Consider the following 20,207-nt stretch of genomic DNA (forward strand, 5'->3'; position numbering starts at 1 on the left):
ATTTTTCCTTGTTATACCATGTATCTTCTTATATCAGAGATAAAAAGAGAAGAATATATTACAGTTGAACCTCTATTATCCGGCCTCCCTTTATCCAGATCTCTCTATTATCCGGACGCAATCTCGCCGTGATATTTTTTTAACAATTACAGAAAGAAAGGGGGATTCCCAACTCCTTGAGAACTCCTACCCAAACACACATGAATTACATATTACTTCCAATATGATTAACATACATTGCATCAAATTTCCTTCCAAATTGCTTACCTTCAGACATTTCAACATCCCGAAACATCCCCAAATGTAACAATGAAAAGGTTGCAGTATACCCATTACTACATGTGGTACTACAATGGGCTTCATCAGTACATGTGTACGTATGTACATGTATAAAGCATTGAGTCTCCCGTATCCGGCCAAATCCCTTATCCGGATGAGCCCCGGTCCCGACTTGTCCGGATACGAGAGGTTCAACTGTAAAAGGAATGGGACCTGCAAAATTACTGTTATTTTCAGGTATCTCATTACATCTGACATCATTATGATGAGGCTCCACTGTAGTAAGTAGTAAACCTTGCCACGATTGTCGGGGAAAAGAGGCTGGGCCAGTCACACAAGGATTATATTCATTTCTGCCTCAGGTTGATGCTAGTATATCTTTACCTTCATCACTAAAAAGAGCGATAGAATTTTTGTTTTTTCTCTTTTTTTCCCCTTTTTTTTTTTGACTATCAATGGGCACGTACATACAAAATATATGAGCTGATTGTGTCATATTCTCACATCACCTTATGAGAAATTGCATGACAAAAATTGAAATTTTTATGGATTTTGTGGAGAGCGAAATGGGCAGCGGGAACGATAAACCTTGATTTAGTAATTGTGGAACCAGTTTGCAGTACAGTAATGTGTGTATTGTCTCAAGCTGTGAGGAATGTTTATCAAAATTGTGACATTGCATGGCCATTTCTTTGATGCCTGTAGTGGTGTAATCAAAGAATAAGGAAATATTTATACAGTGAATTTTGAACTACAAAAGGAAGATTTCAGCTTATGATATTTGTCAAACTACTTCCTTTCTCCCTTCTCTGTAACTTGATATGATATATGAATATGAATAAACCGTATCATCAGTTGCAGAACTCTTCAAGACCTGATTGAAAGATTGAAAGATGTGCCCAGTATTTTGTTTTTCACTAAAATTGTAATTTCTGTCATTTCAATACCAGTTCAGATTGATATTACTGGGTGTATGTGCCCAGTTTTTGTTTGTTTGTTTTTTTTTTCCCCAGGTAGTACCTTACGTGGGCTCTGTTTTATGAAGAGTTATAATTGATTATGTAGTTGATTTCTATTACAAGTCTGTGGCAGCCTGTGTGGTAAGGAAACTTATAATCGATTATATCTTTTGATAACACAGGGCCCAGTAATGGTCATGTGGTCATTACTGAGCGAAAGCTGCCATGTATTTCATTTGAAAATGTACATTTCTCAAGCACATCTTATGACTTTGCGTCTACTGTGTTTGAACTGTAAAGCCGATTGAAGCGAGCATTGATGATGTACATTAAAGTTCTTTAACTTCCAGCCACCTATGTACAATGAAATATCCTGTGTTCACATTGTGATATTTTTCTGCGTACCATTTCATCAGATTTTCTCCAAACCGTGTCTCTTTATTTCTCCTCTGCCAAAGAAAGTGGTTCCCATTTCATAAAGTGCAGGACAAACAGCATCCTTGTAGCCCGATTTATAATAAACACATGAGCACGAAAAGGTACTTTGGGTCTAGAGGTTAAGGGGATAGTATACTGTACGAGCTGAAATTTTCGCGGTGGTTTTATTTTCGCGAATTTCGCGAATCGCCTTTGAAAATAACAACACGCAAAAATAACAACGCGCAAATAACTATATTAAAGTTCAGTTAGACCCTCGCAACCGCGAAATTACCAACACACGAAAATGTCATCCAAGTAGCAATTTGCGAAAATATCTGTACGCGAAAATTTCAGCTCGTACAGTAGTTTTGGTTGAGACCTGGCTTTAGGTTTCTAACATTTTTCGGTGAGATAATGAAAAATTGCTTATGAAATGTGAAAGAACAAGTAATTCCAAGAGGAATATTGAGTTCATTTGATGAAAATTGGTTTTGAAATGGCTGAGATATCCAAAACAAAGCAATCCTAATAAAAGATGGGACCCACCTATTATTAGGATCGCTTTGTTTTACATGTACTTTGTTTTTTATGTATCTCAGCCATTTCAAAACAGACTTTCATCAGATAAACTTTGGATTCCTCTTAGAACGCTTTGCTCTGTAACATCTCATAAGTGGTTTCTTAGTTTCTCGCAAAAAGTTTAAAACTTATATCCTTATCTCAACCAATACTATACCATCCCTTTAATAACATTTATGAAATCCACTGAATTTTATGTTGAATTTTGTCTGTGGATCAGTGTACCTTTTGATCAGTATCAATATGTGCAACAATTCCAAATATATACATGTATTGCATTACAAATAAAACAATGGTCCTTTCCAAAGCAGACACAATTATGTGCACATGGTCTCTGCACAGCTTTCAGAGTGACTGCAATGAATCTTATAATTAGAATCAATTCTCATTTCAAAAATGTGGGTGACATTTGTTCATTTTGATCTGTGGAGACATTTGGCTTTATTACTCATGGTATTGATTCTCGCATATAGTCCATACATTACATGCCTGGTAGTCGCGAGCCTTTTGGTTCTCGCTGTCACTATTATTGTCTGTCTCTGTCCCTCTCTCGCTGTCTGTTAATCTGTCTGTCATTCTCCTCTTTTTCTCTGTACTTGCTCGTCTCTTAATACCTGCCTGTCTTTGTTTTTTTTTTCTCTCTCTCCTTGTTCTTTCTTTGTATTGTCTGTCTGTATGTCTGTGTACATGTGTGAAAAGCTCTCCCTCTCTCTCTCACTGTTTCTATCTCTATCTCTATTCTCGATCTATCTCTACCTCTCTGTACATCTATCTGTTTCTATCTCTCTCCATCTCTATCTGTATTCTCGATCTATCTCTACCTCTCTCTCCATCTATCTCTATCTCTCTCTCTCTCTCTTCTCGATCTATCTCTACCTCTCTCTCCATCTATCTCTATCTCTCTCTCTCTTCTCGATCTATCTCTACCTCTCTCTCCATCTATCTCTTTCTATGTATCTCTCTCTCTCTCTCTCCATCTATCTCTCTCTATATCTCTCTCTCTTCTCGATCTATCTCTACCTCTCTCTCCATCTACATGTATCTCTATCTATCTCTCTCTCTCTGTCTTCTGTCATATCCCCTCAACTCTGTAACATTGGGAAATCAGGCGCCGTGTAGGATGGCAGAAGTACAGTGCAATGATGTCGACGCCATACAACATTAGTGCCCTTCTGGCACTGACTGATGACACTTTTTGCAACAAGCTTTGTTCTGCTGAAAATCAACATTTGCTCCATATCTTCAACATGCTATTCTTGCCCATTGTTGGGCTTTAGTCTGATAAAATGAACTAATCATGAAGAGGAGACCTTAAAGTTACAACACTTTTTTTTTCTTTTCAAGCTGACTGGCAACAGAAAAGCTCATAAACAATACAAGTTCATGTTCATCAGACCTTTTTAATCACTCGGATTAATCCATAAACTCAATTCATTTGTATGGCACAGTTATCATTAACTATGGCAAACCAACTTCCATGTAGTTGTGATACTGATTTTTAAAGTATCATGACATTCAGCTGCATTGTTTCCTTTACAAATCAGTCTGTGTGGAATTAAGGCCTTCATCATTGCCACTCCAGTTTTATCTATCTATTATTCATTCATTCATTCATCCATCCATTCACTCATTCATCCATTCATCCATTCATTCATTCATTCATTCATTCATTCATTCATACATTCATACATTCATTCATCCATACATTCATTCATTCATCCATTCATTCATTTATCTCCAACAGAAACACGATTATAATTAAACAGATTATGATTGCAAAAAATAAGTATGTATATGAACACTACAATGTACAACAAACACAATTTATACATACTGGTATGCAATTGATATGGTAAAAAAAAAAATGAGTACATAAAAATTCTGAAATTGGGGAGGAATGCTAAAGACATGATTCAAGTACAGTGTACTCTAAATGAATGCATGAGTCCTGTAAGATGCCAAACTGATCATTGCATAGTCTTTGGATATATAAGGCCTCTGCTGCCTTGAATGTAGACTAAGTTGTTGTTTTGGTTTTGGTTTTAATGGCATGTATCATTCAGAATTGAGTATTTATGCAAGGCTACTTTTTTTTTATTTTTTTTAACTCCTTTTTTTTTAGTCAATTGGTGTGTTACATTATTTTCCTCATACACTTTGATAAGAATTTGATGGCCTTTTTGATGGCTATTTGGTCCCCTGATTGTTTGCTGACAAGATACTAGTACCTTCTGCATCAAGCAGTCTTCTCAGCAGAGAATTAATCTGCCCCCCCCCCCCCCCCTCCCCCCGGTACACAAACAATGGTCCAATGCTCTCCAAGTGTGCCATCACGATTAGTCTTGATTAGTCTTGATTCAGACACACATGGGATATAAGCCCAGACCACATTGATTAAAAGCTAATCATTGCAGAATATGCAGATATTGGCATACACTATAGATCCACTATCACTTACCCACCTTACGCTGATGAATTTCACAGATCCTCAGCTTTTTATACAGTGACTCTCAGTATAACTTCCCCAAACTTGCCCATACAATTACAAACAACAGAGTAATGACACATACATTGTAGCAGCGATTAGTTGATGATTTCATCGAATCCTGTATAAATCCTTTTGACTACCTATGTATTAATTAACTAATTCATACAGTGCACTCCCGTTGTATTGCATCACACTACAGAAGAAAAAGCATCCATATCAACTATTTGCGGCAACTCTATTCAGATAAAATGAGTACAACCTTTCCACTCTTGAAGCTCTTTGAATTTCTTTGCAGTTGATACATAGAGTGGATATCCCATATTGCAGACAGTCCCAAATATACACTCCATGGAGAATGCCCAGAGTGTGAAGCCAGCCCCTCAGTCTCCCAATCACCTCTTCCCTTTCTTCCACCTCGATGCCACTTTCTTCTCCTTCTTCTCCGTCAGCTGCTTCAGGAACTTGGTCTGCTTGGCCTTTTCTTCCGCGATGCGCTGCCTCTCAGCCTCCTTCTTCGCCTCGATCTCTGCCTGACGCTTCTTCTCAGCGAGCTCGATCAAGGCCCTGCGAAAAATGTGCAGCAACCACAATTTGGAAACTGGCATTTTGTTTCACTTTGATAACATCCTTAACATGCATTTGTGAAATGCATGGGATACCACATTAATTTCATTGCCACAAATGTTGCACATAGATTTATATCTGCACCTTGTCAGTTTAAAAGCATGGTGGTGGCTTCTCAACACAATTTTGTGAATAAGGCTGAAAGCTTCCAGAAACTCTCAGAGATATCAATGTACAAAATTGTATGTCGATCAACCCAAACGTATAACATACACAACCTACAAGGGGAAAGGGGAAATTTGCACTTTAAGTGGTGGATAATTGCATTACACTTCTTATCAAAGTACATTATTGTCTACATTTGGCATTTTAGAGGTGCATTAAAAAACATATTTTTGTTCACTTGATTTACATATTCAATGCAACACTAAATTCCCCACATTATGGATGGGCTAGTTCTGTATTATTAAAAGTGGTCATCCAACAATACACCAGGGGCCCGTTTCATAAAACTTGTCATCAGTGACAAACTGTCATAGATGTGACAAGCTACTGAAATCCTTGCATCTGATTGGCTGAGAGCAAATTTGTCACAGAAATGTGGCAGTTGTCACTGATGACAAGTTTTATGAAACGGGCCCCAGATTTTGTCCCATTTGTTGCACCAACGCTTGCTATTATATAAAGTGCTCAAACTCTCCCTACAAGTGCAAATCACATCTTAGTGCAGAGTCTACTTCAAGTTCTAGTAAAAACTTTTCACAGATTATGCCTTCACCAGTTCTCTAGATAATGATTATAGATATTATTAATTACATTGGATGGCTATATTTCATAAAATACCAGGGAAAATTGCACTTGTTAGGGCCAATATTTCATGGTATCATATTCATTGCCAGTCAATATAATGAAATCACCTATTCATCTAATAGAGAAGAAACATACGGGTGCATGGCAGGTAAGACCTACTCAGAGATAAAGGCGATGCAGTCATGGTGTCCATAGATCTCTGCAATCCTCTGTGGTGTGTCGCCATAATTGTCCTGGAGGTCAATGGGGGCGCCAGACTTGTACAGTGCCTTCAGTGCCAAGATTTTTCCTTGCTCACAAGCAAAATGGGCAGCAGACCATCCAGTGTCCGTCACTGCATCCAGTCTGGCCCCGTAACTAGCGAGGAGCCGGATGCTCTCTGAGTGACCTGAGCAAAAATCATATAGAAAAATTTTCAAGATTTCTACGATAGGAAATACTTCAACATTTCTCTTTTAGAGAATATATTTATAATTATTTATTTATGGTTAAACTAGCTTTGGTATAAATGTATGTATGTGTCTGTACCAATTATTGAAATACAGATCAATTAATTGAATAAATAATTAATGAATTATTCATGCATTCATCTACCATTTGCTTATATATGAATTAATCATTTATCATCATTATCATTAGACCACTTTTGGTATGCACTTCTGTCTGTGTCTGTACCAATTATAGATCAATTAATTAGATAATTAATGAATTTATTCATGTATTCATCTACACATGTATTCATTTATTTGCTTATGATTCTATCATTCACTCATGTATGTTCATTCATGTGATGCAAATCTAGAGCTACAAAATCTTGTGAACTTTGTCAAAAAAGTGTCAGTGACCATCAGTACCAAAAAGGGTTGTACATCTCTCTGGAGATTACATGTAGATGAAATCCTTTATCAAGTGCTGCAAAATATTGCATAAAATGTGACAGATACAGCACAGATATAATACCATAGAAAAGGCACATTTAAAATGCAATCATATTTGCTCAAAGGCAGCAAATTCTGGGTCTGCTTAATAGTCACAAATTAATACAACCTCTGCCAATACAGACTGAATACATGCCCAGAAAGTTTAGATGGTGGATACAAGAAAATAAGGTAGATAATACTGAAGAAGAAAGGGCATAGCAAAACAAAAGAATTCCAACTGTTACAGCAACAACAACAACAAAAGTTCTAAGCAAGGAATATGGACTTTGTAATCAGAGTCAACCTCACATAACTTACATCCATAAGGACGGGAGAAAAACTTAATTTTGACTGACACATTGGAATTGACACTTGGTTTCTCTTCCACTAATTAAGTCAATTCTTCGACTTGAGCGAGATGGGCTTGGGTGCTCAGGTTAACTGTACAATTCAACTGATGATGGTTAGTTGCATAGTAGCAGGGCCAGTGCAACTGGTGGGGGTGGGGGGTGGGGGAGAGCTCGGGGCTTGTCAGCTGATGAAACCAGGAAGTGGTATCAGAAATATAGACTGCCCCCCACCCCACACACACACAAGTTGTACACACACTTTTAAAATCACAGCGCCGGCGCCATGTAAGATGATTTCACACATGGAGGGTGAAAAAAAAAAAGAAAAAAGAAGAAGATGAAAAATATGATCACTCCTACCTCTTATGGCAGCCCAGTGAAGGGGACATCTTGAATTCCACTCCAAGTCGGGTCCATTGATGTCGTACTTCCCCGTAGCCAGGAGCGACTCAATGTGATCACTGTCTCCCGATGCTGCTGCTTCATGTAGTTCCGTCATGACATCAGTCACTGACGATTCTCCAGTACAATGTAGGTCTAACACTCAACAGGTCTGACAGGCTCATAAATGTCTGCAAATACAATGTAGAAACATTTTGTGTTGCATTTTGTACATGGTCTACATCACGTTACCACAGTGCAATGTGAGGTATGACTTTTGTTGTCATAGCGTTTCTACTTGAAACATGAGCCAACGAGGGAAAAAAAAAAAAGGGGTCCTCAGCTCATCTCTCCCCTTCCACCACTTCCGGGTTTCTCCTGCTGACAAGCCGTTCCACCGGCCATGCATATTTATAACTCTATACACAGCCCAGTCGCTGTATAAATCAAGCCGTGCTTCGCACAGCGTCTGGTCGGGCTAGTACAAGCGAAATGTTACTTATTTACACAGCTTGCAATTACAATATTTGCTATTTGTCTCTAGACTATTCTTCTTCCATTAAGTGCAGCTTTATGCTTGAAGATTACACACTGTAATGTGTGAGAGTGTGCAGCCGTATGTGTGCTCCACCAGTCAAATTCCACAAGTAGTGTATTTACAAAATATATACATGGAGTGCACGTACTAAAAACCCATAATTTCTCATATGAGATTCAGTTACGTCTCCCTCAAGAAGAACTTAAATGCCTCGAGGGAGGGTGAGTCAGCCAGGTCTGCTGGTAGATGGTTCCAGTCTCTGGCAGTTCGCATTCTGGGGAAAAAGGATGAGCTATAGATCTACACCAGATTGGTGCATAATGGTGTTCTGAAGTAGAAGTGGGAATCATGCCCTCTTGTATTGTAGAAGATGTTGATTTCTGAAGGTATTGCTGCCAGTCAATGTCTAGCTATTACATATAATTGTTATTTATTTCTATATTTTGAAAAAAAAAACACCTGACATCATGCAGACATGGTAATATTGGTATGGCCAATGGGGTTACAAATGCCATGCCATATTTGCAGTACCTGATACCATACCTAACCAGTTTAGTTCGGAAAGACCTGCTTCATATATCCATCATCAAGGATTATCTCATCAAGGTTCAAGATCTAACAATGACTAGTGTGAAAGGTCTAGAACCTAGCAGCGCAACGTTAGTTAGAATTCAGAACAGTGTTCTACCTCTTCATGCGTATACCGTTAGTTTAAACGTTACATAGGCCTATTCACTATTGAGCGCAACACCAGGGAGCTAGACAGTAGAAACGTTAGAGGTGGGAATTGATTATCCCACCTCCGGCCTCCCGGCTCCCTGGCAATACTCTTATGGCAGTGCGGTACAGACATAGTGCAGAATCTACAGCAATTTACATTTGTTACTACACACATTTATTACATGGAGAGGGTCTAACAATAGTCATGACGTTTGCCAAGGGATTGCACATATAGTTTGCAGCTAACAGTTAAAAGAAGTTACAAATTAATAGATCTAGACCATCTAAGCAAAATCTAAGTTACAAACAGGTTCTCACCTCAGGTTGATGTATCCATGACTCGCTTGTATACAAGTTTATGCTAATAAATGCTAGAATGTATTCCAGTCAGTATAAGATATTTTTTATTTATTTTCTACAATGATGACGTTAGTGAAGATAAAAATTAAAAAAAAAATAGTATTAATTCACCGGTTAAAACACTGAATTTGATTTGAAGAGTATATTTGTAATAAAAAGCAATTATATTGACAAAAATAGAGATAAAAGCTGTCACATGAGGTTAGTTGCGCTCTCAGTTTTTACAAATGACGTCATCGACGAAACTGGTCTACGTTTTATGAGAATCAGAAGACCAAACCAGCAGACAAATTCGAGGAAGTTTTGTTTTTAATTCACCCAAACCAAAGAAAAGCGGCTGAAATATGTTTGCAGGAGTACCGGTTACACAGAATTCAAGTGAGTTGGTTTCTTTTGTCTAAAATATCAGTAACAATGAGGTAGTCTGTTGTAACGTTAATGTGCGGGCTCGTTAGTTCAGTCCCACACCTTGTAATTTTTGCTAGTGTACAAAACTCTGCTCATATCTCATCTCATCTGGAGTCTGAGCTCTACTGTAGTCTAGCAGGCTCTAACATGGGTTAGTCCGTGCTGCGCTACGGCTACTCTAGCTCCATATTAAAGGAGAAGTCCGGACGATTTTGAATAAATTTCACCAAAATCTACATAAATCAAGGTCAAGGACCAAAATGACTAAGTTTCATCGAAAAATACCCTACCAACTCGCCACAATCGATTTTTTAGCATCACTATTAACACTAATTTTGAATCGTAACTGTTCGATTTCTGTATGCCGGCGAGAAAGATCACGTGACGGAGTGACGTATTAGCCCCACATTGCTTTTTGTTTGGAGCATCAGCTGGCTCGGGGAGCCCTGCTTGAGCAACGGCGATACGGGTCGGGCATGCAGCGGATGCACGCAGCACAGATGTGTCAAGTGTTTGGGTGTTCTAATAAACCGGGCGATGGCCAGAAGAAGAGTTTTGTTACCATTCCGAACCCAGAAAATGTGCGGGAAAGGTGCGCAAGATGGCTCTCCAATACAAGTTTGTCGTCAAAACTTACAAATACTACTCGATGCAGCCTCGTCATACTCCCCAATGGGGCTGCGCACTAGTGTAGCATTCAGAATCATGACAAGGTAGTATCGCGGATAAATATCAACTTGAAATTCGAAAAATTTCTTCAATTTCAATTTGAAGACTCACAAGTAAAGTTGAAGTATTGACAACAGGCTTCGGGCAATGCTTGGTTCTGCCAGTAGTCCCTTTCTGTTCGAATTAATGACTTAATTTGACTCGGTCGAGAGGAACCAGGGAGAGCTACATGTACACTGAATTGACGGCCAGCGCATCTTGTCCGGTTGTCAATGGATTTGAAATTTGTGCGCGTGTGATGTGTGCGCCTGTGCTGGCCGTCAATAATTCAGTGTATCTCTCCAAGGTTCCTCTCGACCGAGTCACATTTAAGTCATCAATTTGAACAGAAAGGGACTATTGGCAGAACCAAACGTTGTCCGAAGCCTGTTTTCAATACTTTAACTTTACTAGTAAGTCTTCAAATTGAAGAAATATTTCGATTTTAAGTTGATATTTATCCTCAATACTACCTTATCGTGATCCTGAATGCTACAGTACGCAGTCCCATTACGCTGTGTGTATTGGGCTGCTGGTCGCCGTTACCGGCGCGTATACTGGCGGCACGGTACTACTAGTATATAGTAGTATGATGAAGCTGGCGCTGGCATTTCTTCCGCGGTTCAAGTCACATGTATACTGTCATAATTTACCACCATCAGACACACTTAACAGTCTCGGACAACAAGAGAGGCAATAATTCTGAAATTGACAGACTGATTTCAGATTGTTCACACTCAGAAGTCGAAAAAACGATCGCGGATTGTGATAGCATTTGGCAGCAGCAGACGTAAATGTATGCCTGAGCAGCCTGATCACTCTGATGGCAACAATAGCCAATGCATTGTAAGTGATGGGGTGGACACTAATAAGTACGGCAGTATTACAATACATAAATATTTCAATTAAACGAAAATGTTATATAGCATTGTATCTATTTTACATTAATCTTTGATGGATTTTATATAGATATATACCGAAGATTATTTGAATAAAGGAATACAGCATTTGGCAACAGCACTCCTAAATCGGTGTACGGTCTCCTGCGGTAGCGCCAACAAGGCACACCTAGGCAGGCATGCAGATACCGCGCCACAGTCAGCAGTGCAATGGGAGATTGATGCGTAGCTGGGCTTCGCTCGCGGTGCTCTCAGCTGAGGAAACTGCGCCTGATACGTCACGCGCAATGCATCCTGGGACAGATAGTACGAAGGGCTGCTCGCGACGGATTCGAACATGAAGAATTACCTTATTTAAAAAAAAAATCATATCAAATGTACCTGATGGTCTTTTCTCGTCGGGAAAAGGGTAGTAGGTTCATGAAATATTGTTCTTTACACAAGAAACGGCTGATAATTGTCCGGACTTCCCCTTTAACTCTAACGTTAGGCCTAATACTGTAATAAAACTGCCATAGTATAATGGAGTGCGGTCACGATCGAGGCCTGGTTAATACGGCTAACTGTACCTGTATCTGCACTCCCCTGTATACTTGTAAAGTTGTGTAGACTAATTCTGTAGTATGCATGAAAGTACAAAGGTTCCTCTAGATGCTAAATAGTAAATTACATTACATGTTCATTCCAATATCATGGCTATGAATTTACACTTTGTTGTTATTATTTCTTTAAATTAATGATGAAATCAAAAAAATTCTAGATGTAATATTCAGTTTATATTCAGTTGCCGTAAAATAAAAGAACCTTTTTGTGTGTGTGTTTGCTTTGCCTGTTATTTTATGACAAGGTATTATTTCAGTCAGTCAAGTGTCTTCAAATTTACAAGACATTTTCCCTTTTCTTCTTTCCAGGTGCAGCCCCAAGCCATCGGCCAGAACTGTATGAGGTAAGAGTGTCTATGAAGAGTTTAGAGCTCTTATCTTAAATACATGAGAGTCATATTCATCTCATGTTTCATCTTGTATGGCTTTTGCAAACATAGTGCATACTTGAATACTACTACTTTACTACATTTATTGAAGTCTAGTAATCTGAAGACCTTCCAAGGATCAAGTAAATTAAGATCTGTTTTACTTTCAATGAGCAGTGTTTACAAATTTATTAATTAATTATTATTAATTGAATTTCTTAAATTTAGTCATTGAATCATTCTGAAACTGTTGATGTGATTGCATGGAAATATCCTGTGAATAATGAAGCATTTCCCAGCCACCCATGATCAGTATTTTCAAAGGATTTGTTTAAAAAGGAGTAAATTATACATTCATACCTACAATATTACACATATTTTGGAACAAAGAGCCTCTGTATGATGTTATCCCAAAGTTTGTGATTCAGTCACCAGTCTACAAATATGTTTTTCACATATTTTGCATGGACTATGATGCTGAACAAAACTGTAAAGATAATCACAGAAAGATAATGGATGTTTAAAAAAAAAATAATATATATATATATATATATATATATATATATATATATATATATCATTGTTTGTTTGGCAGGAGGTGAAGCTGTTTCGAAATGTGAGAGAAAGAGAGAAATATGACAACATGGCAGAACTGTTTGCTGTCATCAATACTTTGGAATGGCTGGAGAAGGCGTATATCAGAGACGCAGTACCAGCCAAAGAGTAAGTTCCTCTAAACGCAAACATATACCGAAGTGTTGATAAATAATGAAGTATTCTGTAGTTCATGAATACCTACCTACATGTAGATATGTCTACACTATATATATGATATGTAGAATGTATTATCTTCTCTTTTGTAATTATTTCATTTGTATGGTCTGTTCATAGTTGTTCACTGTTCTCATGGTCCTCAGTCACTCAGTGTCTAGTGTTTTCCTCTCAAGCGCAATTAGCATCATTGTTTGATGTAATGTGCACTCTGTAGGAAGCCACTCCTGATTGATATCATTATCATGTTAGAATTATTCTGTTAATCCTCCTTCTGCACTTGGTCTTGCAAATTCTATACAAACTGAAGAAGTAATCATAGTGATGGATACTTGCATGAAGGATTGTACAACATCACCCCATTTAAGAATGGTCCTGGTAGATGGTTTTGTTATATTTTGTTTTTGTACTTGTTTTGTTTGTTTGGTTAGTTGGTTTTGTTGTTGGTTGTTGCCATGTTTTTTTTTGTGTGTGTGTTTTGTTTTGTTTTTTGTTTTTGTTTTTGTTTTGTTTTTTTGTTTTGTTTTGTTTTTTTTTTTTGGGGGGGGGGGTTAATTTGGGTTTTTTATACCCCCGCCACACATAGTGTGAAGGGGGTATATAGGAATCACCGTGATGTTGATCGGGCGGGCGGGCGGGCGGTCGGTCTGTTGCAAAATCTTGCGTCGCGAACTCCTCCTACAGTTTTGAAGCAATTTAAATGAAAACTTAGGGTAAATGATGATATTGAGGTATAGATGTGCAAGACATGTTTTTTGTGTTTGTCGGACAATGCGTTGCCATGGTAACCATAATTTTACCAAAACTTTGTGGATTGAATAACTTCCATAGTATTTAAGCAATCAATTTCAAAATTGATATCTATGATGATCTATAGGTGTAGTTATGCAAGACACTCTTTGTGTTTGTACTTGACAAAGCGTTGCCATGGTAACCGCATGTTTTCTTCGAAATCTTGTGGAGTGAACAACTTCCACAGTTTTGAAGCAATTGAAATCAAATTTGTTAGGCATTATGGCCTTGAGGCATAGATGTGGAACACATAATTTTTCTGTTTGTCGCACAAAGCGTTGCCATGGTAACCACAATTTTACCAAAACCTTGTGAATTGAATAACTTCCACATTCAAGCAATTAAGGTCAAATTTAGTACGTATGATGATCGGGAGGTGTAGTTATGCAAGACACCAATGTGTTAGTATAAGAAAAATGTGTTGCCATGGTAACCACTCATTTTTGTATCAAATTGAACCATTTAGTTTGTATGAAGGTGAAATTTGGTGTGTATGATGCTCTTTAAGTGTAGTTTTGCAAAATGTCCTTGTATTTGTATCGGACAATGCGTTGCCATGGTAACTGCATGCTTGTTTGTTTTTTAAATCCTGTGGAGTGAACTTCTTCCACAGTTTTCAAGCAATCGAAACCAAATTTGGTAGGCATTATGGCCCTGAGGTATAGATATGGAACACAAAATTTTTGTGTTTGTCACACAAACCGTTGCCATGGTAAGCACAATTTTACCAAAACCTTGCAGATGGAAGAACTTTTCCATCATTCAAGCAATTAAAGTCAAATTTAGTATGTATCATGATCTAGAAGTGTAGTTTTGCAAGACACTAATGTGTTAGTATAAGGAAAATGTGTTGCCATGGTAACCACTCATTTTTGTATCAAAATAAACCATTCAAGCTATGAAGGTCAAATTTGGTGTGTATGATGGTCTTTAAGTGTATGCAAAAAAAATCCCTTGTGTTTGTATCAGACAATGCATTGCCATGGTAACCACACTTTTTACCCAAACCTTGTGGAACCAACTGTTACCATAGCACTCAAGCAACTGTGGTCACATTTTGTTTGTATGATTGCCCTCATGACATCACATACTATAAAGCAACACTAGGGGCAGGAGTATTAATCACCTTCAGTGATAATTCTAGTTGTTTTTGTTTTTATTTTGTTTTGTGGTTTTTTTTTTTCCTTAGTTACAATAGTTGCTGCAGTATACTGTAAAACCAGGCATTTTTACATGCATTTAAATCTTGCGCGGGCCAAGATCACAAACTTAAAATGCACACATAAGATCTTGTCAACACTCTATGAATTGAATGCCAACTGGTGGCAATTTGTGAAGATGTCATGCTGCAAATATTTCTGGTTTTACAGTACACCCTCATCACTGCAAAATGCACTGAAACATCATTCTTACTTGCTTTCATGTGTTATTATCTTGAATGCAGGTACACAGGGTCCTGTTCCAAACTCCTCATGCAGTACAAGGCAGCCTTCAGACACGTAAAAGGAGAATTCTCAACAGTAGATGACTTTATGAAGAAATACAGGGTAAGTTGTCAGCCCCACATTCATGGATGACTTCATATCCAAGAAATGTTCATGCCATTCAATTAGGCACATTTTGTATTTGCTGCCCAGTGTGTTCCCCCATCATTTCATTTATTTTATAAGTAATATCCTTGCACATATTTTGCTTTCTCTTGTACAGTCGACCTTAAGTTGACCTCACAGAAGTCAAATAATTGCCTAAGTTTAAGGTTTTTTCAGGTCCTCTTCTCTTTATGTTCTATTGATTTGAATCTCTCGTAGGAAAGTTGATTTTTCCCTAAAAGTCAAAGCTATTTCTTCAGTCCATATAGATTCAACTTGGGTAAGGTTGGCTGTATTGTATTACCTGAATTACTATGTGATACCTAAGATAGCACCCAACAAGTCAAAGACTGAGAGGACCATCAACAGGTCCAATCCTGGTCCTAAAAAGTTCAGTGTGATGTATCCACAGGGTGGTCAGTTTATGCGATTCAGATAAAATCTATTACCAGGATACTTCTGTTTCCAGTCAATGAGTTTAGACTTGAAGGCATTAAATGCATACTTGCCAACTAATAAGATTTTATCAGATTCAGTAAGATTTTTTACATTAAAGATAGCAAATAAGATTTTCTGTCAGAGAAATAAGATTTTGAAAAAATATTTAGATATACCTTTCATGTGTATTTTCTGAAGATTTGACTGAAAGTAAGATTTTTAACTTCAGTTTGCATATAAAATAAGATTTTTGCAATCCACGAGTAAGATATTTCATCTTGAAATGTTGGCAGGTATGTAACTGATGATGAACTATCAAAATGCTTTGATAAATGTTTTTGTCTTTCATGTATCATTTGCTTTGTATATTACGTTATTTCTGAATTCTCATTGTGTTCATAGATGAACTGCCCAGCAGCAATAGAAAGAATACAGGAGGACCGACCAATCACGATCAAGAAGGATGATGGGAACACAAGTGAATGCATAGCACAGATTGTTTCAGTAAGTCAGACCAGCGTGTAACGTCTTTGTGCTCCTATATCAGCATGTACAAAATGTACAGTTTTCAACAACTGAATACCGTTTCCATGTTATATAGATTTGGTTTTCTGTATAGGCCCACATTAATTGTAGAGTGCACCGGGAGATATTTTGTGCTACAATTGTACATGCGAACACCTCTGATAATTTTGACATCTGGTGAAATTAAGTACAGCAATGATGATGTGATGCATAAACTAATGTAAGTGATAAAGATGATGGTAATATTAACAAAAGCAAAAACCATCTTTAATATCATTATTGGTATTTTTTTCATCATGCAACTTAGCTGCGAAATGTGATTAGAAATATTTATTGAGGTCCTTTGATAGCTGAATATGAGTTCAATTTTCTGATTCAAGCAATCATGAGAATCATGCAAAATTTCAACTTAAAATCTACTGTAAAAGCACAAATTTTTGTGGTACACTAATTTCCCACATTTCGCGCTTCTCTTGGCTAGATCGAATTCTAAAACCTGTGAACATATCCTCACAATTTTCTCTGCACATTTTGAATGGGTTGACAATTGTGCAGTGTGAATTCAAGAACCCACAAATATATTTTTGAGCACCTCAGCGTGAAAAATTAATCATGCGAAAACATGGACGTTTACTATAGTTTGCTATTATGTAATCTGTGGATTCAGGTGTGTTTATTGTGGTGATGAGCAGTATCATTGTTGATGACAGATTCAGGGAAATGTCATGATAACATGGATGAAAAGGGGTTTAAAAAACAAAAACAAAAATATGAAGAGTTAAGACCTGTGAAATCACCTTGTTCGAGGAGTTTTTTTGTCATATCTGACCTCTTTATGAAGAGAATACTGTAAAAGTGGATATTTTCGCTGGAGTAATTTTCGCACTCTAGACATTAACTACTGGAATGTGTCGTACACAAACAATCAAGTACTTTTATTTTCGCGCTAGCTTGTGGTTGCGCAAAATAAGCGAAAATTTCCACTTTTACAGTACTCTGTATCATTGTTGATGACAACAAAATGTGTAATGACTGGAACATGTCCCTCCCATTTCAGCTATTCATCACAGTGATGGATAAGCTGCGTCTGGACATGAAGGCGGTGGACGAGGTCGAACCAGAGGTCAGGGAACTCATGGAGACGATGAGCAGGATGGGGTCGCTGCCCGCCGAGTACGACGGGAAGGACAAGATAAACAACTGGTATGGGACAACAGTGGGATATTATACAAATATTGCCTATTTAGAGGTGCAATATAACACTTAACATCCCAGGGGGAGTTACATTTTCCCAAGAGATTATATTTTCCATGAAGTGTGCAGTTTTAAGGAAAATGCTTTCTCAAGGGGGTAATATAACTCCCAAGGACATGTCGAATGTTGTATTACAATTGTAGACAAGGCAATATTTGATATATTTTATGGTCAACATAAATGCATGTGTCATTCAAGCCCTGTCGGCAGCCTGTCAAATTCAGAAATTATGATATGTTACCTGATGTGATGTTACTGGTGGCAATAGTTACGTTCAGACGGGAGCCCTTAACCTCGAAGTTAGGAAACTTCGAGGTTAGAGCTTGTAGTTAGGGACCGTGAAGACGTACTCGTAGTTAGCAAATCTCGAGGTTTGCTCGATGTTTCGAGCCACGAGAAATCTTATGGTTAGCGCTCTAACCACGAGCCGCGGGGGGGGGGGGGGGGGGGGGGGGGTCCCCACTCGTAGTTAAGCACAAAAAACAACGAACTCGAAGTTAAGAGTGACCTCGCCGTAATCTCCAGCCCCCACAATTTCCCTCTGCTTCTGGGTCAACCTCCCAAACGTACACCACATATACGTTACACGTGAAAAACCTATGACGCACGACACAACAACATCATCTTTTCTTCTCATGCGCTTGATCTCTGAAACTGAACACGTCGAACTCGCTACTGTATTCTATATTCTTCTCCGACGCTAAAAAAATGTTTTCGGCGAATATCTTCATAAAGGCATAATGTCATCAGTGCAGTGCTATCTCTGCATACCATGACAGAGAAAAAGAGTACCTGTAAGCAAGTCCAACAGGGTTGGACTAAAGAATAAAATAATAGACGCCTTGTTAGCAGTGTGGGCTGAGACTTCCAGTTTTGTGGTTTTAACATCGAGTGGGACCCACTCGTAGTTACGGGGGGCAGAAGCTTAACCTCGAGGTTTCGTAACCTCGAGGTTTCGTAACCTCGAGGTTACGATTCGTCGTGTGGACACACGTCGTAGTTAGGGGGCAAGAGCTAAACCTCGAGGTTTCCTAACCTTACGAAGTTGAATAATTACCGAAGTCTAAGGTCTTTTCAAGTCTTCTTCTCTTTATATTCTATTGATTTTAATCCCTCATAAGTCAAATTTTCCCTAAGTGGAAGTTATCATCTTAGTCCAAATAGATTTGACTTAGGCAAGATTAACTGTATAACAGCTTGCAGAGGATATTCAAAGATTTCTCTGTATACACAAAATCGAACTGTAAAGGCTTGTATTTGTGCGTCATTTTGATTATCTTTCAATTTTTTACCAGGGCCTTGATTTGTTGAAGATCTTTTTTCTTTATTTATTTATATATGATTTTTTTTTTCCTTTGAATACTGTAAAAATACAAATTCCATGTTGACAGAAGCCTTGCAATTGTCCTAACTTGTTTGAATCTATGTGATGATGCAGGTTGAAGACGATGAGCGCCATGAGGGCAGCAGACGAACTTTCGGAGGAGCAAATCAGGCAGCTCCTCTATGACCTCGACTCCGCGTACAACAGTTTCATGAGAACGCTGAGCGGCTCGGGGCAGTGAGGCAAATACTGGATTTAATATAATTTTTCTTGTTCCTGATGTATGTGTGCAGAAATAAAGTGCAAGTTCAGATCTCTCAGCCACACGTGTACATATTTTGGAATGGTGAAGACACCAAATGTGACCGTGCATCACAAAACGAACAAAAAGTCGCACACACTGATTTTGTTTGAGGACTGAAAATAGGTGAAATGGGTTAACCTAGCCGATCTTGACTTTTTCATATTTTCTGAAAGAGCAAGTCTTCTTCTACATTACGCTAAAAATTGGGATCATAAAACAGGCAGGAAAGTGTGTTTTTTAGCAATTTATCTCGAGCAGTTTTTTGGTAGAATCAGTGTGATTAATTGTGTCTTTAGAGTCCCCTTTTCATTTCTTAAAAACCGTGTACACACTCTTTTTCAATTCTAATAACTTTTGAAAGGATGATGCTACTGCTTTGAAAGTTGGCGTTAATTATGGACAGAATGTGTTAATAAGGGATGCTCAATTTCATTTTAATCTGATAATCCCTTCATTGTTGTTACTCTGGTGGTTTCAGTTCACACTTTTCCCGAGTGTGTGCTTTCTTTAACTGTAGATGGGTTAGGAGAGTCCATTTGATTTGAGTTATACACCATTTTAAAGCTTCGAGTCTGCTCTTTCAGAATATGCTCTTAACTAAAATTTCATGTCTGGCAACTTTGTGTTCGTTTTGTGATGCAGGGTCACATATGAAAATTGTGAATACAGAACCTGCTCCAGTCATTGTGTAATAATACCTCTTTATTTTTGATAAACATTGTATTTACCACTTTACCACAAATCTGTTATGCCACTAGGAATTCATAGCGTAACATTCTGCTATACTGCATATCTGAGAGAGGTTTGTTCGTTGTTAATTACTTCTTCAGTTATATCATCAGAATTTCTGTCCTTCA

General features: G+C 38.0%; 2 protein-coding genes across 2 annotated transcripts; one reads left to right on the top strand and one right to left on the bottom strand.

Moving 5' to 3' along the window:
• Positions 1 to 4,531: 4,531 nt before the first annotated feature.
• On the bottom strand, positions 4,532 to 9,338 carry LOC140234282 (ankyrin repeat domain-containing protein 66-like). The gene is made up of 4 exons (XM_072314342.1): positions 9,327 to 9,338; positions 7,730 to 7,941; positions 6,259 to 6,487; positions 4,532 to 5,289 (listed from the first exon to the last, which is right to left on the bottom strand). The coding sequence occupies exons 2-4, from the start codon at positions 7,866 to 7,868 to the stop codon at positions 5,118 to 5,120; spliced, it is 540 nt and encodes a 179-aa protein (XP_072170443.1). The 5' UTR covers positions 7,869 to 7,941; positions 9,327 to 9,338; the 3' UTR covers positions 4,532 to 5,117.
• Positions 9,339 to 9,633: 295 nt separating this feature from the next.
• LOC140234195 (vacuolar protein sorting-associated protein 28 homolog) lies at positions 9,634 to 19,577 on the top strand. Its single transcript, XM_072314263.1, has 7 exons — positions 9,634 to 9,746; positions 12,295 to 12,329; positions 12,949 to 13,076; positions 15,361 to 15,463; positions 16,346 to 16,447; positions 17,526 to 17,671; positions 19,161 to 19,577. Exons 1-7 carry the CDS (start codon positions 9,713 to 9,715, stop codon positions 19,285 to 19,287), a joined length of 675 nt encoding a protein of 224 aa, XP_072170364.1. The 5' UTR covers positions 9,634 to 9,712; the 3' UTR covers positions 19,288 to 19,577.
• The last annotated feature ends 630 nt before the right edge of the window (positions 19,578 to 20,207 follow it).

The sequence above is a fragment of the Diadema setosum genome, chromosome 10 (genome assembly GCF_964275005.1).
Source record: "Diadema setosum chromosome 10, eeDiaSeto1, whole genome shotgun sequence".
Lineage (NCBI taxonomy): Eukaryota > Metazoa > Echinodermata > Echinoidea > Diadematoida > Diadematidae > Diadema > Diadema setosum.

Bases quoted from the DNA above. Each gene is read 5' to 3' on its own strand.
- LOC140234195 (XM_072314263.1), top strand. From the start codon at position 9,713: ATGTTTGCAGGAGTACCGGTTACACAGAATTCAA. The intron at 12,330-12,948 runs GTAAGAGTGTCT...TTTGTTTGGCAG, and splicing joins ATCGGCCAGAACTGTATGAG to GAGGTGAAGCTGTTTCGAAA. The intron at 16,448-17,525 runs GTAAGTCAGACC...CTCCCATTTCAG, and splicing joins GCATAGCACAGATTGTTTCA to CTATTCATCACAGTGATGGA.
- LOC140234282 (XM_072314342.1), bottom strand. From the start codon at position 7,868: ATGACGGAACTACATGAAGCAGCAGCATCGGGAGACAGTGATCACATT. The intron at 6,488-7,729 runs GTAGGAGTGATC...ATTTTTGCTCAG, and splicing joins TCACTGGGCTGCCATAAGAG to GTCACTCAGAGAGCATCCGG. The intron at 5,290-6,258 runs GTAGGTCTTACC...CATTTTTCGCAG, and splicing joins TGCATCGCCTTTATCTCTGA to GGCCTTGATCGAGCTCGCTG.